The sequence below is a fragment of the Zosterops lateralis genome (genome assembly GCF_965231275.1).
Source record: "Zosterops lateralis genome assembly, chromosome: 14".
Classification (NCBI taxonomy): Eukaryota; Metazoa; Chordata; class Aves; order Passeriformes; family Zosteropidae; genus Zosterops; species Zosterops lateralis.
In genome coordinates, this window is record NC_139774.1 from 17603119 (window position 1) to 17623284 (window position 20166).

General features: G+C 47.8%; 1 protein-coding gene across 1 annotated transcript; it reads right to left on the reverse strand.

Annotated features, from left to right (window-relative positions):
* Positions 1-4044: 4044 nt before the first annotated feature.
* On the reverse strand, positions 4045-19206 carry SPRY4 (sprouty RTK signaling antagonist 4). Its single transcript, XM_083871931.1, has 2 exons — positions 18542-19206; positions 4045-8826 (listed from the first exon to the last, which is right to left on the reverse strand). The coding sequence occupies exon 2, from the start codon at positions 8777-8779 to the stop codon at positions 7889-7891; it is 891 nt and encodes a 296-aa protein (XP_083728057.1). The 5' UTR covers positions 8780-8826; positions 18542-19206; the 3' UTR covers positions 4045-7888.
* Positions 19207-20166: the final 960 nt, after the last annotated feature.

The following is a 20166-nucleotide window of genomic DNA, read 5'->3' on the forward strand; positions in this document are numbered from 1 at the left end:
TGTGCTGGTTGTCCCAGCAGTTTTTTCCTGATTTAGTTAAAATCATCATTTTTCAGAGAGCTGGGATGAGTTTTATTGAGCAGGGAGGTCTTTAGTGCTTTGTTTCATCTTGCCTTTGTTTTCCTTTTGCCATCCCACCAAACCTTCTCCTCTTGCTCTTGCAGGGGGCAGGATTTGGCACCCACTCTTTACCTCAGAGCTGGAGAGGGTTAAACCCTGCTGGGAGGCCACATGGAAACCTCTTCAGACAAGGCAGTTCATTCATGGAAGGCATTTTTAATTAATGATGGCATGGTTTGGGTTGGAAGGGTCCGTCAAGATCATCCATTTCCAACATGGGCAGGGACACCTTCCACCAGGCCAGGCTGCTCCAAGCCTTGTCCAGCCTGGACTTTCAGTTTAGTTAAACCATGTAACCATCAGCTATTGGGATTTCTGAGCAGTGGTGGTGGGATGTGCCAGGAGCAGCCCTGCACAGAGATCTCCTACTCTTCCTACTCCCCTCTGGGTCTGGGGACAGCACCAGTGCAGCCCTTTAAATACTCAAAAAATCAGAAATACAAGTAAACCCTAAACTTTCCCAAGGTGGCTGAGTAATGGTGTTTGCTTTAGCATTTCAGTCCCCCAGTTAGCCAAGCCAAGGATATTGCCTCTTTAAACAGAGTTCAAAAAGCCCAAGAATTTTTTTATAAATAGCTCACATCCTCTCGATAACAACCCTGGCTGCTATTTATTGCCCACTTCCCCTCAGACAGACAGGTCAGGGCACTGCAAATCGCACTTCCCACGGAACCCAGAGGAACTGGGCTTTGCAGGTTCCTACAATTGTTGGGAAGGATTTTAAAGATCGTCAAGTTCTAGCCCCTCAATGCAGCTGGAGGTTTCTCAGCAGTGAATAGACACCCATGTAAAGAATAAATAAATAAATTTAGTTGTATTCTTAAAGATAATTTACAGGGATATCAGGAGAGCTGGTTTGTGCCAGTTATTGGTCATGGTGCAGCTGTGGGATGGGGCTGCTGCTGAGGAAAACAGAACTCCTCATCCTCAGACATGAAAAATGATGAAAAATTGGCTTTTATGGGACTCCAGATGTGTTAGACTATAGACCCTGCAGGGCTGGAAGTGCAGGGTCTGTGCTGATGCCTCACCCTCTCTGTGAAAAGCAATTAAATATTGTCACAACGAGGATGGAGTTTTAATTAACTCGTTCGTTCTTCAGCATCTCTTGGGACATGCAACTTCCCTGGAGGGACAACAGGAACCATTTCCTTGCCAGCTCAGAGCAGGGACACTTCTGGGTGGAGGATTTTTGCTGCTGGAGGCACCTGGAGCAGAGGGATGTGGTGTTTGCTCAGTTGAATTGTAGATATTTATTGAAATATTTATTTATATAAATAATTTATATAAATTTAGATATTTATATTAGATATCAAATTATTTATTATATTATTTATATTAGATATTAGATATAAATTTAGATATTTATAATTTAGATATTTATTGAAATAAATAAATCGAAATAAATAAATCAAAATAAATAAATAAATAAATTGAAATAAATAAATAAATAAATAAAGTCCTAGTTCTGTGCTCTGAGGATTTTGTGTTTCTGATTAGGAGCACCAGTTACATAATGGGATCATAATAACAAACATACCTGGCTCTGAGCACAACCTGGATGATTTATTCATAAGAGTTTCTTCATGCAGAAACTTCTATTTATTCCCCGTTTTAAGGGCAGCAAAAATGTCAATGGAAGCTGCAGGGGTGTGGTGCTAATGGGGAATACGTGGTTCAGTCTTGCCTCTCTTCAGGAATATTGAGGAGTAAAATTTTTTTAGGCTTTTTATGGAGAAATTCCTGTGTTTTTGTGCTTGGGATGCAGAACCCAGCTGGGGAGGGAGCAGGATGTGCTGAGGGGCTGCTCGCCCTGCCCAGGCCCTCGCTGCTGGTGGAGGCTGGTGTGGCAAGAGCCTGGCAGAGTGACCAGAAACCTCAGAAACTTAAAATCCTGGTTGTTTCTTGGCTCTTTTCTGGGTTTAACAGGCTGCGGTGGTGTTGAGCTCTGGTCCTGAGCTCTCATCCAGCCCAGGTGAAATAAATGCAGCTGTTTACACCAGGGAGACACAGAGATTTGTGATTAAAAAAAAAAATATTTAATTTTATAAACGTCTTTTGAATACCTCCTCCAGCCACACCTTTGGCTGATGTCTCTCATCTTGCTGATTGTTTTTTACCTGCCATTTAATTTCCTTTCTGCAGCAGCAGAAGCCTTGTTGTGTCCTAGGTGTTCATCCAGGCTGTGATGGGTTTTGGTGACCTGGGCACGGCCAGAAAATTCTGAGAAGCCTCTTCACCCCCCTGTGCCTCCAAACCTTGGGGCCTGGGCTGTGTTTGGGGTGGCTCTGACCCAAAGCTGCTCTGGGGGCCAGAGGAGGCTGAACCTGCTGGAGGCTTTGCCTTGACCTCTGCAGCTGTTTCCTCCTTGCCCCAAAAAGGGAATTTTGCCCAGTGTGGGAACCCCCTCTGAGGACACCCCTGAGGTTTTATGGTGCTCAGCAGGGATTCAGGGCTCCCAGGGCAGGTTATTGTAAAACAAAGCGCAAAGGTAATTTATCTCTGTCCTGGCCATTTGTCTGCCACTCAGAGAGGCCAAACTTCATCCCTGGGTGCTGCTGGAGCCCTGTCAGGAACCCAGGGGAAACTGTGTTGGGGTGAAATTATTTTCACATTTTATACCCTGTGCTTGTGGAGCTGGAGTCGGTTTCCTTTGAGAGTCAACAACTGAAAATTATGTAAAAAAGGATAAAAAAAAACCCCAAAAAAACCAAAACAAAAAACCCCCCCAAAAACCAAAAAAACCAAACCAAACAAACAAAAAAAAACAAACAAAAAACCAAACCAAACAAAAAAAAACCAAACAAAAAAACCCCCAAAAAACCCCCAAAAAAACCAACCAACCAACCAACCAACCAACCAACCAAAAAACCCCCAAAACAAACAAACAAACAAACAAACAAACAAACAAACACCCAAAGAAACAAACACCCAAAAACCCCCTCCTAATAATTCTGATAGATTTTAAAAAATATTGCTTTAACATCCACTGCTCAAATCAAGCAGAGTGCTCTGGTTTGCTTCCAGCAGAGAGACACGAGCGTCGTGTTGGTATTTTTAAAGCTTTATGTGCAAGACATCAGTTGGTGTTGCCAAACTTTGATTTAAATTTATACATCCTGGCTCACCTTGTTTGTTTAAAAGAAAAAAAAAGGAAAAAAAAGGAAAAACCACCCCCAGCATAACAAATTCAGTATCTTTTCCTTATTGCAAAATCTTTTTGGCATTGGATGTCGTGATCTTCACAGTGCAGTGATTGTCTCTTTATCTGACCCATTGACTAATTCAACATTATTGTTTCAATAATATTATTCCAGGCCAGGTAACACACTGGAGTTACCTCTGTGATGACACAAAAAACGTGGCACAGCTTCCAGTGAGTCACAGCTCCAGAGTGTGTGCAAATAAATAACGGGAGCGGTGAAAAAAATAACCCGGATCTTGTATTTTTAGCAGGCCAGGGTGATGCTGCTGGTGACACAGCAGGAGCTGGGGGCAGGAAGGGTGGTGGGAGCCCCAGGATGTGGCTCAGGGGTTGTGCAGGGACTCAGGGAGTTGGTGGTGGGGGAATTCTGGTTGTCCCCATGTCTGGGGGGACCTTGGGGTGGGTTTGGAGGATGCTCTGCCCCCTCCCTGTTCTGGTGTGGGCAGCAGGAAAGGAGAAGCAGCAGAGCTGGAAGTGGGGCTGAAATGCTGAGGAGGGGGCTCAGCACAACCCCTCATTTTGCTGGGGCTGCTGAATTTGTGGTTGTCCAGCCCCTTGTCACACTGGGGGTTGAGCCCCATGGAAGGAGCAGCCTGATTTCCAGGCTGGAATGTTTTAGAGGGGCAGGGAAGGAGAGAATTGCTCCTATGAGTTCACAAAGCAGGGGTGCTCATCCTCACTGAGCTGCTGGCTCTTCCCATTGAGGGAGAATTAATTTTTGAGCCCCTGATGTGTCAATCTCTGGTCCAGAGCAACCCCAGCCTCACCCTGAGTTCCTTTACAGGGCTGGACAGCATCAAATAACCAATTCTGGGCTCCTCTCTCTTGTATTTTTAGAATAATTGCTATAAACATTCTTGGGATTTTTTTTTTTTTTGGTGAAAGAACCACAACAGCCATTTATATATTTAACAATATATATTTATATATATATATATATAATTTCTAGATCAGTACATTCATCAGTACTTGTTTTTCTTCACAAACAGAAGAACTCTTACAATAGTAGACTTTCTAAAATAAATACTATTAAAATAGAGCTTCAAAATAAATATTCTATACAAAGAAAAACAAAAACAAAAACAAAAACAAAACCTTCTGTGGTAACTTTTCAGAGTGTACATGTGAGGGGGTGGAAAGAGGAGATGGGGGAAATATTTCTGAGCGTGGGGAAGGGAATACCCAGTGCTGGGAAAGGTGAGGGGGGCAAAACTGGTGCCCAGGGAGAACTAAAATTTGGGATTTGCTCCTGGGAACGAGCACAAGGCTGTGGGGATGGTGTGTTTGTGTGCTGGGGCTGCTCTGCTCCTGCTGGGAATGTGGTGAGGCATTGCCAGCACCTTCAGGCCCCCCCTGTTTGCTGTCTGGGCCATCAGGGGCAAACCCTGGCGTGAAGCTGCTGCAGAAATCAGCAGTGCAGGTGCCCTGCCATCCTCCTCCTCCTCCACCTCCAGAGCTGTCTCCTGCCCCAGGGGCAGCTCCCCTGCCCTCCTGCCTCCATGAGCATCCCCAGGGTTGGTGCTCATTAGCAGCTAACGAAGGGACAGTGGGATCTGAGTGTGGCAGGATGGCAGAGCTGTGACACGGTGACACAGCCCTGGGGTGGCACATCCCTGGGGTGACACAGCCCTGGGGTGGCACATCTCTGGGGTGGCACATCTCTGGGGTGACACAGCCCTGGGGTGACACAGCCCTGGGGTGGCACAGCCCTGGGGTGGCACAACTCTGGGGTGGCACAGCCCTGGGGTGACACAGCCCTGGGGTGGCACATCTCTGGGGTGACACAGCCCTGGGGTGGCACAGCCCTGGGGTGGCACAACTCTGGGGTGGCACAGCCCTGGGGTGACACAGCCCTGGGGTGGCACAGCCTTGGGGTGACACAGCCTTGGGGTGACACAGCCCTGGGGTGACACAGCCTTGGGGTGACACAGCCCTGGGGTGGCACAGCCCTGGGGTGGCACAACTCTGGGGTGGCACAGCCCTGGGGTGGCAGGAGAGCCAAGTACCTTCAAAGGGAATGAGGAATGGGATTGTTGGGATGGGGAGGAGAGGGAACACTGATGTTACTGACAGGCCAAGCCAAGCCCAGCCCTTTCCCAGCTCCAGACAGGGCTCAGCACCTTCCTGCCCTGCCTCGGGCTGGGAGCTGCTGGGGCAGAGCTCTGGGAGCCCAGGGGAGGAGGGAGGGAGGGTCACTCTGCTACACTGACCACTGCTCTAACACGTCCACAACGGCTCCAGCACGGCACCACCACCTTTACAGGGCTTAGAGATCCAAACAAACCAACAGAGAAATAGTTTACAGCTATGTACAATGAGAGGAAATCGGCCTGGGCTTGCTGGGGTATGTACATGAGTGTAGATTGGCACAGTGGCCTCCACTCCAGCAGTGCCTTTGCTCACAGGACCATGCAGCCAAAGCCGTGGGCTCTGCCAGGGTGGATTTTCAGCACAGGTTCCCCAGGGACAGAGGGTCAAAAACGGCAAAGCAGCTGTGGGTGGAGGCCATTTGGACATGTGTGGTCCCAACAGAGAAGGGCAGCAGGTCAATACCTCTCCTACTGCCTTTTCTAGATCTTAGGAAAATGATTTCTCTTATTAAATACAATATCTTATACATTCAGCCAACAGTTCAGCTACTTCAGGGTTGGTTTTCCTCTTATCTTTTCCCCTCCAATTTGTGCAAGAGAATAAATACAGCTCTGGATCCCCACCTGCTTTCTGGTGCCCACACAGAGTTAACACGAGGCCACCCCATAGGAACTGGTATCTGGTCACAGACATTAAATCCATTTTTCTGTGATTCAGCATTTACAAGCTAGCAAATGTTATAAATAGAAAAGTTCGTTGGTTTTGTTTATTTTTTTCCAACTCCCCCCATTTCAATAAATATCTACAATTCAACTGGGCTAAAGCCCAGGTCATCCAGCTGAGCTGAATTCTGAATTCTGAAACCCAAAGACACCAGAGTCCCATCAGGACACCCCTGCCACCCCCCAGCCCTGCTGCAGCCAGGCCAAAAGGGATTCCTGGAAATGCTACATGAGCTCTGCCTATTGCTTTTCTAATTAGAGATGACATTTCACTGTCACTGCTGTGCATTTACTGAGGAAATCTCCTCTAATTAAAAACACCAAGAAGAGACTAGGTCTAGTTTTCTGCATGCAACAAGTACCTGCCTACTCATTAGAGCGTTGCATGTTTGGACCAAGATTCTCGTTTAGCACCTTGTGGTTGTTGAGAGAAAGGGGTTGCAGCATCCTTGGGGAAGGCAGAGCCAGCCCCAGGATGAGTGCAGGGACAGAGCCAATATTTGAGAGCTGAAAACCATGGGGCCCATGAGTTAAATGAGTTAAATACTCTCTCCTCCTTCCCCTGGCTTTCCCTAGTGTGTGTTAACACTAAAATAAACACTAAAAGCATTCTTTTTACATTTAAAAAGACACTTTTGTACAGAAGAGGCGAAAAAGTCAAACAGCAGCAATAGGGGTGGGGGGAATGTGCTGTACTTCAAGCAAATGCCATTCACCCCCCCCCATCCACCCCCCAAGACAAAAAACAAATCTTAATATTTAATGAGCAAAGAAGAGCTTGTTCCAGGAGGGGAGGTACTGGATTGAGACCCCCTAGAAAAATACTTCTATGTGCATCGTACACTTAGGTTTGTGTGACTTCTTACCAGAGCCTAAAGAGCTTTTTAGAGAAACAAACCCTGCCCGTCTTGGCTTCGTGGCTTGAGCTGCATCCCCTTGGCTCCGGGGGGAACAGGCCACCATCCTCCTGTTCTGTTGGTGGAAAAATTCATATTCCATTGAGTGAAACCTGATGCTACAAATCAACTTAGAGGCAGGAAGACCCGGTGTTGATACAACTGCCTGAGCAGCCCTGCTACCATCTTGCTTTTTAGAAAGAGGGTCCAAACCACTGAGGCCAGCTGGGATAGGCCCAAAAGGGCAAAAAGACCCTTCAACAAATGAAATGTAGCTTCACTTCTGGTCCAAAAATCTTTGAGGGACTCAGAAAGCTTTTGAAAAACGCGTACTTTGTGTGCAACCAGCCCTTGGAGTGGTGTCCAGGAGGGAAGGAGGGTGGGGGGAGTTCCCCCATCACCTTCAACAGGCTGCTGGGAGCGAGCTGGGGTTTGGAAGGAGACAGGAAACAAGTAGCCCGCCCTGAATCCGAATTCAAAGCAGCTTTTTGCAGCTGGGAACGGGGACTGGTTGTGAGGCGGCGCCTGCCAAGCGAGCAGTTAATGGTTCCTGTGGTGTGCAGGCCTGGGGAGCAGCCGTCCCTCCAAGCCGGGGGTTTTTCAGCAGCTGAACTTCATGATGTACACGGGTTTGCAGCCTTCACTCTGCATTATTAACATTCCTCCTTTGGCCCCATCTATTCAAACTGCGACCAGTTCCAAAAACCCTGAATAACCCAAAGTGCTTCAGTTTTGTGGAAACAGTTGCTTCTGCTTTCTCTCCGAAGGCAAGAACGCTCTCCTCAGAAGAACACAGGTTATCAAAACAGACCCAACACCACCCCCAGCTCCATCCATCCATTCCTCCCGAGCCATTAAAAGGGCTTTTCTGCCCCTTTGCTCTCGGGCAACGCCTTGCAGATGACACTGTTTGTGTTTTTACACCTGCAGCCGGGCCGGCTGACTTGGTCGTAGCATCTCTGGGACAGCTTGACGCAGCCGGTGGCCGGCAGGTAGCAGAGCAGGCAGGGCAGCACCAGGGACAGGGCGCTCATGAAGGACCAGCGGGCGCAGCAGTTGGACTGGGAGCAGGAACAGGGGTGGTCGGCACAGGTGCCCTCATCATCCTCGTTGGTGCAGTGGTAGAAGACGCCCTTGACCAGGCACATGCAGGTGGAGTAGTTGACCAAGTTCTGCGCCGAGCAGAGACACTCCTGGTTGCACACCCAGCACGACGGCAGAGTCCTGGGCAGGGCACACTCCTTGCACTTGCATTTCCCGCAGGCCTCGCACAGCAGGAAGTGTTTGTCCAGCTCCTGGGACACGGGGCCCTTCAGGTCCAGGGGTTTGCAGTTGATGGCCTTGGGCTGGATGCGGACGGCGCGGGGCGACGACTGCTCGGCCACGGGCACCGGGGCCATGTGGTCCAGCAGCCTTTGGTCTGAGGAGGTGCTGCTGCTGCTGCTGATGGAGCTGGGGCGCCCGCTGAAGGAGATCCAGGGGTGGGTGACGTCCTGCTCGCAGCGTTGTGGGTGCTGGCTGCCCAGGCCCACTTCATGGGGGGCTCGGGGGCGTTTCTGGGCGGGCTGGGAGGCGCCGGGGTTGTCGGTGTAGTCGTTCTCCACGTGGGTGGTTTTCATCTGGTCGATGGGCAGGATGGTCAGAGGGTGCTGCAGGCGCCCGTAGGGGATGCGGCTGTCCAGCAAGGGCTGCACCATGGCGGGGTTGGGGACCACGGTGATGTTGTGGGGGATCCGGGGCTCCATTGGGAAATCAGGCTGGTTGCTGGGGGGGAAATCTGTGCTTAGGTGTCCTGGGGGAAGGGGAGGAGAAAGAAAAAGGATGGGGAGAGAGAGAGAGTGTTGTTATTGCAGTGTCTGCAATCCCAGCCCAAAAGGGCTCCTTACTGAGGCAGCTTGTTGTGCTGAAGGTGTTGTAAGGTAAAATTGTGTCCAAGGTACAAAGTGCCTCACTCCTCCTTTGCTGCCGTGTCCCTCTCCCTGACCTTGGCCATCTATAACTCTCCCAGCCCCGGGAGGGCTGTGGTCACTGCAGCCTCCTGAAGAGCCCACTCATGTTTTCACTGAGGGAAAAAGCACATCTTGGGGCTCCTGCTGTATATTCACATGTGGTTTTGTCAGCAAACTTCCTGGGATGACTTCTCTAAACTTTGGAGGTTTTTTCCCCCTCTGACTCTGACCCCTAAAAAAACCTGATGCAGGACTGTGGCTTGTGAAAGCCTTGGCCTGGTACAAAGGTGCTTCTGAACATGGGGCTGAGCACCTGTCCTTGCTAACCAAGGGAGGGTGGCTTGATTTTGGTGAGGAAGGCTCCAAAGGCTCCTTTATCCCTCCCTTTATGAGAGGTGGAAGTGCTTGCTCAGCACTTTGCCTGGCGGCCAAGCAGGGTGGGAGCCAAGGGTGCAGCTCCCAGCAGAGCACCCACAGGGCTCAGGCTGCATCCATCACCTCACCCAGGTAATGAGACACTCGTGCAGCCCACTAAGTGCACTAATATTTAGCTGAAGTGCTGTTTACCAGCCGCTCTGGCTGAGCCGTCAGCGCCGCAGTTTCTAATTTCATTGGAAGAGTGCAATTTATCCTGGAGTCGATCCAAAGATTCAGCAGTGGCGTAGGACAAGAAACCACAGGAAGTAACTAAACTTAAATCAAAGAACGGAAACGGCTCGGTTCAAATTTAGAAAGTGCACATTGTTTTCTAGTGGATGTGCCATTTCCTCACGGGGTGACCTTTATTCATAAATAATATAATGCTGGAGATCAGATGAAAAGAAGGGGTGAGTAAAGCTTCGGTGGCAGGAGGGGAAAAGCTGCTGGTATCAGAAAAAAAGGAAGTAGTGAACGGCTTAAGGCATTGCCAGTTGTTTATGTTCAACAAACAAATTAACCTTCTCCAACAGCCTGAAAGATTTGGACTTGGCAGAGCTGGTTTAACAGCTGGGCTCGATGATCCTAAAGGTCTTTTCCAACCTAAATGACTCTGTGATTCTGTGACTTTAATATCACAGCAGTGGGGAAAAGGGAAAAAATACATCCAAAGAATGCATGAGAAGTGTATAAATGTGGGTGCAATTCTGCAAGAGCCCATCTCCCCTAAAATGAACACAACACCTCAAAAATCAGAGCAAGAACTAATTCCTGGGAGAAGAAATGGAAGCCCATTTTTACCCCCTTGAAAAATGGCACCAGAGTCCACTCTAATATTGGTGACTCGTTGCTTTGCTGGATCACTTGGCCCTGGGGGGTTGGAAAGGTTCCAGTTCTGCCAGGATCAGTGGGAGGTTGGGCTGAGGCAGAGCCTGGGCAGGACAGCACATCCCCCTTTGTCCCCTGCCCCACACCAGCAGGAAGAAATAAATGCTCTTTTAGCAGTGATGATGATTATTGTCATGCAGCCCTTATGCTGCTGCTCTTCCCCAGTTAAAATTCTCTGCTGGGTCATAGCCATTCATTTGGAATTTTTTTTTTTTTTTCCTTTTTATTTCATTATTCATAGCTCATTGACATCCTGACTGGAGGAACAAGAGAGTTTATAAAGCATCTCTTCCCAGTTACTGTATGTAAAAAAAAAAAAACAAAGAGAAGCAATGATTCTGACAACTACGGGGCGTGCAGAGGGAAAAGAACTTGATTTTCTTTTGTGCATCAGAATCCAGAGTGTCATGATATAAAAAGTATTTTACTGCGAGTCAGAGTTTAGCAAAATCATCAGTTCTGTATCGGCTGCGTGTTACATTTGCAGGGAGACTTTGATTCCACAGGGCTTTTTTGGGTTTGTTTTTTTATTTTATTTCTTTTTTTAAAGGAGAGAGATGCAGCTGTTTTTTGGTTGCCAAGAGTAAGTGCAGCAGAGCTGATCTTAGATGGAAGGTAGCTGGAGGAAATGGTGGCAGGCAGTGCTGCAGGAGCTGTCTGCTCCTCCCCAGCCCTGCCAGCGCTGCCTCTGTGGCCTCTCCAGGGCTCTCTGCTCACTCCCAACTGCTCCATTCACCAAATATCCACTCTATCCATGGAGAACCATCTATTTAAAGGTGCCCTGTGGAGCAGAGCTGCTCAGGCCAGGAAATGAGCAGCTCTGTGCCCAGCACGGCCCCTCTGCCCCAGGGTGGCACAAGGAGGGTGTTCTGCACCCCTGGAACCCCTGGAAATGGCACTCAGGGTTTACATTGACTCTTCAGTGGCTCAGTCTGCCGTGATCCAGGGCCAGTGATGCCATCACACAGAAATGGTGCCACCAGGTTAATTTAGGGGAGGATTAGAGCTCCTCACACAGCCCCACGCTCAGACAGGGCCTGGTGCAGGCAGATGTTAAAGATGGCTTATCTGAGATAAAGCTAATCAAGATTTCAGTTAATTACCACAGAAAGGAGAGGGACCCTGGACTAAACACAGCACGTCAGGACAGTTAATGATAGAAGGTTTTTCATCCTTTTTTTTTCCTCTGTAATACAGCTTCAAATTATCTTTTTAACAGAAAAACTGTTTCTGCAGGACAAGGGGAAGGGAAGCCTGACATGGTGAACTCAAAGACCCTGCAGATATCTGGGCACAGGATCTACTTGGACAAAACCTGTGGAGGGAAAACAGCCAAATAAGACCCAGCAGTCCCAATTCTCAGAGCTCTGCTTTGTCTCTCTGGCTCAAGATCACCTTTAAACCACCCCAGATGTGCACCTTGACAGGTTTTGATGCTTGGACACCTGGTTTTTCCCTTCCTGCCCTGCCCTCCCTCTCCTGAGCAGAGGGTTTCCAGCGTTAACTCCTCTCCCCTTTCATGCCACACTGAACAGACAAATGTTTCTGATATTTATGGAATTTTCCAAGGACCGTGACCACGTTGCTGCTGCTGGCCTTGTCACCAGCAGTTCCAGCAGTGCAGAGAGATCTCTGGTGACAGATCCAGGTCAGACACCTCCAGTGCTGAGCTCAGGGAGGGCTGGGGGCTGCTCACCCTGCAGGAGGCTCCTCTCCTCTCCCCTGGGATGTGCCCAGGTGACAGCCCTGGCAGGATCTCCTGGTGCTCAGGTGTCTGTCTGGGTGCTGTGAGCACCTTTCCCTCAGTGCCCCAGGGCAGGGGAGGTGTCAGGGCTCACACAGTGCTCCTCCTGTCCTGGCAAAGAGGGATCCACTCCAGCCCTCAGGTGAAGGGTTTGTGCTGGGGCAGAAGGAAATCAAAGTGGAGTGTCACAGGATACCTGATGGAGCCTTGTGGCTCCTCTGACTGATCCTCCAGGACATCACAACTTGGTTTTTTCTGGCTGATGTGGACCCAGGGGCAGGGCAGCATTTCCTTCCCCTCCCCTCCAAACCCCACCACACACGTGGGGTGTTTGCTCACAAGGATAACTTTGCCTTCAGCATCTTATAAACTGAATTTATAAAGCTTATCCCAGCCAGATCCCAAATCCAAATTAATGTTTGGGGTAACCTGGCAGAACTTTAGACCTTGAAAAAAGAAAAGAGCTGAGGGGTGTGACCTTAGGGCTCTTTGTTGTCCACTGCACTAATCCTGACTGCCAATTCTATTTCAATTGAGGGAAAAAAAAACCAAAAACCCATAGAGCACCCAAAATTAATTCATTTTTGATCACAGGTAATTACAGATGTATCACAGCATTAACACAGCAATTTCAGCTGGCTGCAACTGCACAGATAATTTTCTTAAAGCAGACAACAGGAAGAAAAACTCATGGCTATGTTTTTACATAGGGAGTTTTTCATTCTTCAGAGGCAAACAATGAAGTTCTTTTCAAGGCAGCAAACTCCCATGTAGAGAAAAAAGATTTCTCTTCCCCCACGACTGTGGAGTCACTCACCACATACAATTTTCAAGTCAAAATATACTTCCTTCCAAGGGAGTAAAATTGGACTCAGAAGTCAAGTCCCTACACGTGTTGCAGTGTTTGTTCCATCTCTCCATCAAGATACGGCCAATTTAAAATTATTGTTGTGCTGGGTAATTGCAAGTCCTAAAGTTGTAGGAAACCAACTGTTATTGTAAAGTGTTTCTGGCAAAATTTCAGACTCGAAAAGTTTTGTAGGATTTTTGAAATCAGATGGAATTAAAACAAAAGGCACTTTGTGTTTTAATAGGATTTTGGATTTGCCTATATCATTTTAGGGAAAGCAACATCCTTGTTGGTAATTCCATGGGAAAGTCACATAAACCCTCAGGAAAACTCATTCTCATGAATGTCTTCAGAACAAGTTTTGAAATAATAAGATTCTGATATCTTCATTTTCAGAGTGGTGGAGTTGGACAACAAATCTTCCAGTAAAAAACCAAAACGGATCTTGACTTAAAAATCCAGTGAGCACAGAAATATACAATGTCCATAACTGAGTCACTTATTGGTTAATAATCTTAATGAGCTCTTTCTCTCGTGTTTAACAACATTCTAGATCTTTGTGGTAATAAAAGAATAATGAGAATAAGACACTTAAATCTAGAAGAGGGTCCCATGTGGAAACAAACCTGGACAACCTGGGGCTGCCACATCCCCAGTGCAGCCAGCAGGAAAATGGGAAAAGCTTCCAGGACCAGGTACAAGGTCCCAACCCTTTCTGGACATGAGATGCTGCCATGGAAATGTCTAAAATAAATCTCAAATGTCACAGAAAATCAAAAAGCCCCAAATGTGCTGTTTGGGGTGTGTTTGCTGAGAGAAACCCCCAGGGTGGGCAGGGAAGAGATGAGGCACCAAACCCCTTCTGTCCTTTGTCTGCACCAGATCAGGGGCCACTTATCTCTCTCTGTAATTAATTAATTACACCTTAATTACACCTGATGAGCAGCCTGTCCCTTCTGTTGTGTCTGACAGCAGCAGCAGTGGCAGGAGGAGCTGTTTGCCTCAGCAAAGCAGGGTTTCTCCTGGGGTTGCTGGCACTGCATTGTCCCCTCCCTGTGCTGTGACAGCACTGGTGGCTCCTTTCTGCAGCCTGGGCTGTGCCCTGGGACATCAGGGAATTCCTGAACCTGCCACTGGTGCTGTGCTGCCCTTTGCCAGGATGGTGGCCACCTCCAGGACCATTATATGTAATATATATTATTTATCTTATGAATTAAAATTTTTATAATGGTGCTGGGGGCATGGAGAGCACTGGGGCACAAAGAGCCGCCTTCTCATGATAGAATTGTTGAGGCTGGAAAAGACCTTTTGGGTTGTCAAGTCCAACTGGGAACAGAAAAAAAGCAAATTTGATGCTCCAACATGAATTTGCAATCAGAGATTTCCAAGAATTTTCCAGCTCTTGAAGCACCACAAGGTTTGGTGAAGAAGGGATGGAGAAATTGCCATGGATTGACGAAAGGCTGAGCCTGCCCTGGGATGGGGTGAGAGCTGAGCTGCTCATCTGGGGATTGCTTTGGGTCAGAGCAGACAAATCTGAATCCTGGCACCTCCAGAGGGATCACACCTTCTCTTGGTGACTGGTACTAAGATTAGAGTAAATTTTAGGACTGAATTGTTTCCTGGGAGGGTGGGCAGGGCTGGCACAGGTGCCCAGAGCAGCCCCTGGATCCCTGGAAATGTTCAAGGCCAGGCTGGATGAGGTTTGGAGCAGCCTGGGACAGTGGGAGGTGTCCCTGGGACAGGGGAAGGTGTCCCTGCCATGGCTGGGGTGGGATGGGATGAGTTTTAAGGTCCTTTCCAACCCAAACCATTCCATGACTCCATTATCAATACCAAGTTGAATTAGTCTCTGGAAGGGCTGTGACAGTCACCCATTAACACTGACACAGGGACAGCAATAAATGCACTGCAGAAATCTGTTTATTTGCTGTGTGGGACTCAAGGATTTCTGAAAATACACTGCAAGAGGAGGAAAACAAGAAAAGCACAGAATATTCAGCATTAATACAGGAAATGACCATAATTGAAAGCAACACCCTTGGGAGCAGCATCAGGCCAGGGGTGGGAAGATCCATCTCAAGGCCTGGGCAAGGCAGCACAGCTCAGGATTGATGGGGACCAGACCTGGGGGGTCACCAGCAGCCTGGCTGGGTCAGAAAAATCCTCTAAAAGTGCTGGGGAGAGGAGAGGAGAGGAGAGGAGAGGAGAGGAGAGGAGAGGAGAGGAGAGGAGAGGAGAGGAGAGGAGAGGAGAGGAGAGGAGAGGAGAGGAGAGGAGAGGAGAGGAGAGGAGAGGAGAGGAGAGGAGAGGAGAGGAGAGGAGAGGAGAGGAGAGGAGAGGAGAGGAGAGGAGAGGAGAGGAGAGGAGAGGAGAGGAGAGGAGAGGAGAGGAGAGGATGCTCAGGGACAGGACAGGGCTCACTCCCACCCAAGTTCTCAATAAAGGATTTTCTCCCCAAGGCCCAGCAGAGGAGGAGCTGGAGACAAGGACACAAATCCTGCCCCTGCCCTTGTTTGGGATTAGGGACATCCTCCTGCCCAGCCCTGCCAGCAGTGACAGGGTTCAATTAAATCTTTTAATGAGGAAGACAACACTCAGGGGTAGTTAAAGGAGACCTTGCAGCAAGCACATGGTTTTAATATGGAATTAAGAATAATTCATAAGGTTGGAGTTCATTAAGACTGAGTTCAGCTGTCTGGATTTTGAGTCGAGCTGTAAATGCTGCAAAAAAAAAAAGGGAAAAAAAAAGCTTTTTCCCTCCTCAAGTGTATATTAATATTAAGAAAATATTGACATTTTTTCTTTTTGTTCCCCTCCTTAGCAGCTTTATCTGGCTGAGGCCAGCTAGAATCTTCTCTACAAGTAATAAGACAGGAAAAAAAAATAAAAAAAGAGAAAGCTTATTAGGAAAACCTGCCATTTTTAAAAGGAGACACGAAATTCCTGCCAGAGCATGGAAATTCAGGAGCTGGGAAATGAGACCTGGAGACTTCCAAGAAGCTGTCTCTGTCCAGCTGAGGTCTGTCCCTGTGGTGCGAGTGAATAAAGCACATTTTGGCCCACTGACATTCACATCTCTGGGGAACTCGTATTTCTCAGTCAGAGCATTTTGCTGGACAAAAATATTTATTTTAAGGACAGAAAACTAAGCTCATACATGATCTCTTAAGCCAATGGTACTAAATGATAACCTTATGAGAAGGATTTCTTGAGGAAATACATTAAATTTCAATGAAAAAGGATAAAAAAACCCAACCCTCGTGCCACTGTTTGCCTATAAAAATACAGATTTAACTGCTGGGCTGAAGCTGGAAAGTTGTATTGAAATATGATGAATGAATTTTTTTTTCTTTCACATTTAATTTTTTGAAAACTGTCAGAATTGGTTATTAATTTATTGCTGGAGTGTTGTAAGGGATGTGGATTTTATTTCACCCAAAGTCTGAGAACAGAATTTTTTTTTTTTTTTTTTTTTGGGGGAGGGGGCAGGAATTGCTCTTTGAGATGTTGCATTTCCCAGTACAATCTGGGAATTAGTCACGATTCCAGGAAACAGCTTTTGTTTTTCCCTGTTTCAGGAGGAGAAGAAATAATTTCTCCCCCTGCCTTTACACCCTCATGGAGAGAATTTCAAAAGGACTGCAACGTTCAGAAAATGATCCTTTTAATTTTATCGGCCCAATGTAGAGTCCCTTTTCCAGCCAGGGGGAAAAAAACACAGCAACACATGGAAAAAAAAAAGAAAAAAAAAAAAAGAAAAAAAAAGGAAAAAAAAAGGAAAAAAAAAAGAAAAAAAAAAGAAAAAAAAAGAAAAAAAAAGAAAAAAAAGAAAAAAAAGAAAAAAAAGAAAAAAAAGAAAAAAAAGAAAAAAGAAAAAAGAAAAAAAAAAGAAAAAAAAAGAAAAAAAAAGAAAAAAAAAGAAAAAAAAAGGAAAAAAAAAAGAAAAAAAAAGAAAAGAAAAAAGAAAAGAAAAAAGAAAAGAAAAAAGAAAAAAAAAAAGAAAAGAAAAAAAAAGGGCACATTTATCAATGAGACATCCCCCAGTGGGGTTCCAATAACTGAGAACAACCCCCCCTCCTCCTGCTATCATTCATTTTTACATGGACAAGGGGGAAAAGCCACTCATTGGGATCATTGGGATTCCGTGCACAAATTGGAGCTTTATTCTTTAACCCAAAATAAAGGCACAGAGAGACAGAGGGGGGGAAGATTTAATATTGGGGAAGCTGCGTTTCTCTGCACCCAATTAAACAGCAATTTCTGGCCATCCTGTCCCCCCCTGGGATGGGCTGGAGGAAAAGCAGCAGCTGGAGAAGTTTTAAAGAATCTAGAACGTGCCTTTTCCACTCTGGATAATTCAGAGGTGCTCCTTTTCTCTTTCATTCTCTCCTTCTCTCCTTTAAATTAAAAAACTTGGGGCTATAAAGGATTTAAAATGAAGAAATGAGACTGGAGGTAAAAGAGAGAAGATTTTCCCCCCTGATATTCCTCTGCTCTGCCATTTCCAGGGTTTGTATCCCCAGCCCTGTTTTCCCCCAAGACCTCTGTGCCTTTTCTCTGCCCCTTTCTGCTTTTTTTTTCCATTCCCCTCCTGATAATGAATTTTCAGAACATGTCGTCTCCAGGCTTGTCTTTCTCCTGTGACGCCAGGACTGGGACCAGAAAAATAAAAAAAATAAAATCCTGCCTTATCTTTGCTACGCAGTTGGTTAGAAAGGAGCAGCCAGCACAGGTTTATTTTTTCTTTTTTTTTTTTTTTTTTTTTTTCCCTCCATATATAAAATATTTCATATATTAGATGAAGTTATTCAAGATATACCCTTTTTATCACTCATCCAGCCTTTAAAATACAGCATCCATCCAGATTTAAGGGAGGAGCAGGGGTGGAATAAAGCACCAAGGCCAAAAAAAAAAATAAATTAAAAAAAAAAAGCAAAAAAAAATGGTGTGAAATAAAATGAAGAGCAAAGGTGGTGCAGGAAAGGTCTGCCACACGAGTGGCTGATTTCTGGAGTGTCCTATTATGGAGACAGATAAAAACTACTTGACACTCACAAGGTTTGCAGAGGTTTGGGAAAGAGAGGAAATGCGGGAAATCCATTCCCAGCCAAGAAAGATCCAATTCTGACCTGTCAGCCCAGGTGATCGTGTATTCCTGCTCCTTTCCAGAGAAGGAGGAAGGGATGGAGGAGAAGACATCCCATCAGCAGGGGAAAAAAGCCATTTATTCAGCTGTGAAACCCTGCAAACAGCCCCGAGCCCAGAGTGCAGAAACCTGCCTGCCATATATGTACAGCAAAGGCAGATGTTGGTGGGAGAAGGCAGAAAAGAGGGATAAATCAGGCGCAGGGACACGAATGGAAATCCTGCGAGGGAACAGGATATTTCTCCAGAATGCCAAGTCTGCTCCAGGCTGGGGAGCACCAGGCAGGCTCTGCACTGCCCATAATTACAGCTAATCACTGTTAGAAAAGTCACAGCCAGAAACACACTCAGGATCAGCAATGAGCAGCCCAACACATCCAGAACGAGCTCAGCATTCTCCCCCCAAGGGGAAAGCAAGCTTGGCTTTTTTTTAAATTATTATTATTATTATTATTTCCCCTTACTTAAAACATTTTAACAACCGCTCGCAAAGCACCGATCTCGTACTTACTTTAAATAATTGAGCCAGGAGCATCTCTCCGTGGGGGAGTTAATCCCAGGGGCTCGGCGGGCTGGGGGAACGGGCTGCGGGAGCGGCGGTGGCTGCGGGAAGGGACCTGCGAGCGCGGCGCTGTCACCGCCCGCCCGCCTCCTGCCTGGGAAAAAAATGGCTATTTTATGAATGGGAGGGCAGCGCCCGCTGCTGCGCATGCGCGGCCGCCCGATTCTATGAATGGGGTGGGCACCGCGGCGGTAGTGCGCATGCGCGGCTGGGTTTTTCTTTTTTTTATGAATGGGGGGTTGGAGGGGAGCGCGGATGCGGCTCTTGGGGTTGGATTTTTTTTCTTTCTTTCTTTCTTTTTTTTTTTTTTTTTTTTTTTTTTTTTTTTTTTTATGAATGAAGGGCAGCGGCAGCTGCGCATGCACCGCGCCCCCCGCCTGGGGCTGGAGGTAACGGCGGGGGTGGGGGGGCACTGAGCTCCCGAGAGAGCACCCCGCCTTGCGGAGAGAGCCTGGGGAGCGGCCGGGAGGGGATCCCCAGCCCCCTGGGCATCCCCAGCCGCCCCCTGGGCATCCCCAGCCCCCTGGGCATCCCCAGCCGCCCCCTGGGCATCCCCAGCCCCCTGGGCATCCCCAGCCGCCCCCTGGGCATCCCCAGCCCCCTGGGCATCCCCAGCCCCCTGGGCATCCCCAGCCTCTCCCTGGGCATCCCCAGCCACCCCCTGGGCATCCCCAGCCACCCCCTGGGCATCCCCAGCCACCCCCTGGGCATCCCCAGCCGCCCCCTGGGTATCCCCGACCACCCCCCGGGCATCCCCAGCCCCCTGGGCATCCCCAGCCCCCTGGGCATCCCCAGCCACCCCCTGGGCATCCCCAGCCACCCCCTGGGCATCCCCAGCCGCCCCCTGGGTATCCCCGACCACCCCCCGGGCATCCCCAGCCTCCCCCCGGGCTGTCACATCCCTCCGGGTTTGGGGTGGGGAAACAGGCGCACATTGGGCTGGAGGTTCTGCCCGTCCCCGATTATTTTCATGAATGAAACGGTGGGAATGTTTCTCCTTTAACGCTCGGTTTGGTTTCCTTTCCCCGCAGCACCGTGTCCTCCCCTGTGCCCGGGACTTGGGGCGATATTTGGGTGAAAACACCGAGCTCAAAGCCCACCCTGAGTGCCGTGTGTGCCACCCGCGGGTTTGTTCTCCCGGGGAGGAGAGGAGGGGATGGAGCTGCCCAGGTTTCCCATTCCCTGGACCTGAACCCATTGATGCTTTTCCTCCATTCAGCTCTTTGGGCGCCCTGGGGAAGCTCCCAGGCAATTCCTGGGCTGGGCTTTGCTCAGCAAAGCTCTGCTGTTCTCCCTCTCCTGACAACCCTGCAGGAGCTCTGGGTGTCCTTTTCTGCCAGATTTCCTGAAAAATGCAGGATAAAATATCCCTTAATGGTGTGTTTTAATATCTGTGCAGTACAAACCCAGGGCCTGCTCATCGCTCCCTGCAGTATTTATGCAGGGATAAAATTATTATTCATAATAAATAATATTTTTATAAGATATTACTAAAATAATTATATAAAATAATATATAAATTTTTAAATATAATAAATATATTTTTATATTTTATATAAATATATAATATAAAT

Excerpts from the sequence above, each read along its gene's own strand:
- SPRY4 (XM_083871931.1), bottom strand. The coding sequence starts at position 8,779 with ATGGAGCCCCGGATCCCCCACAACATCACCGTGGTCCCCAACCCCGCC.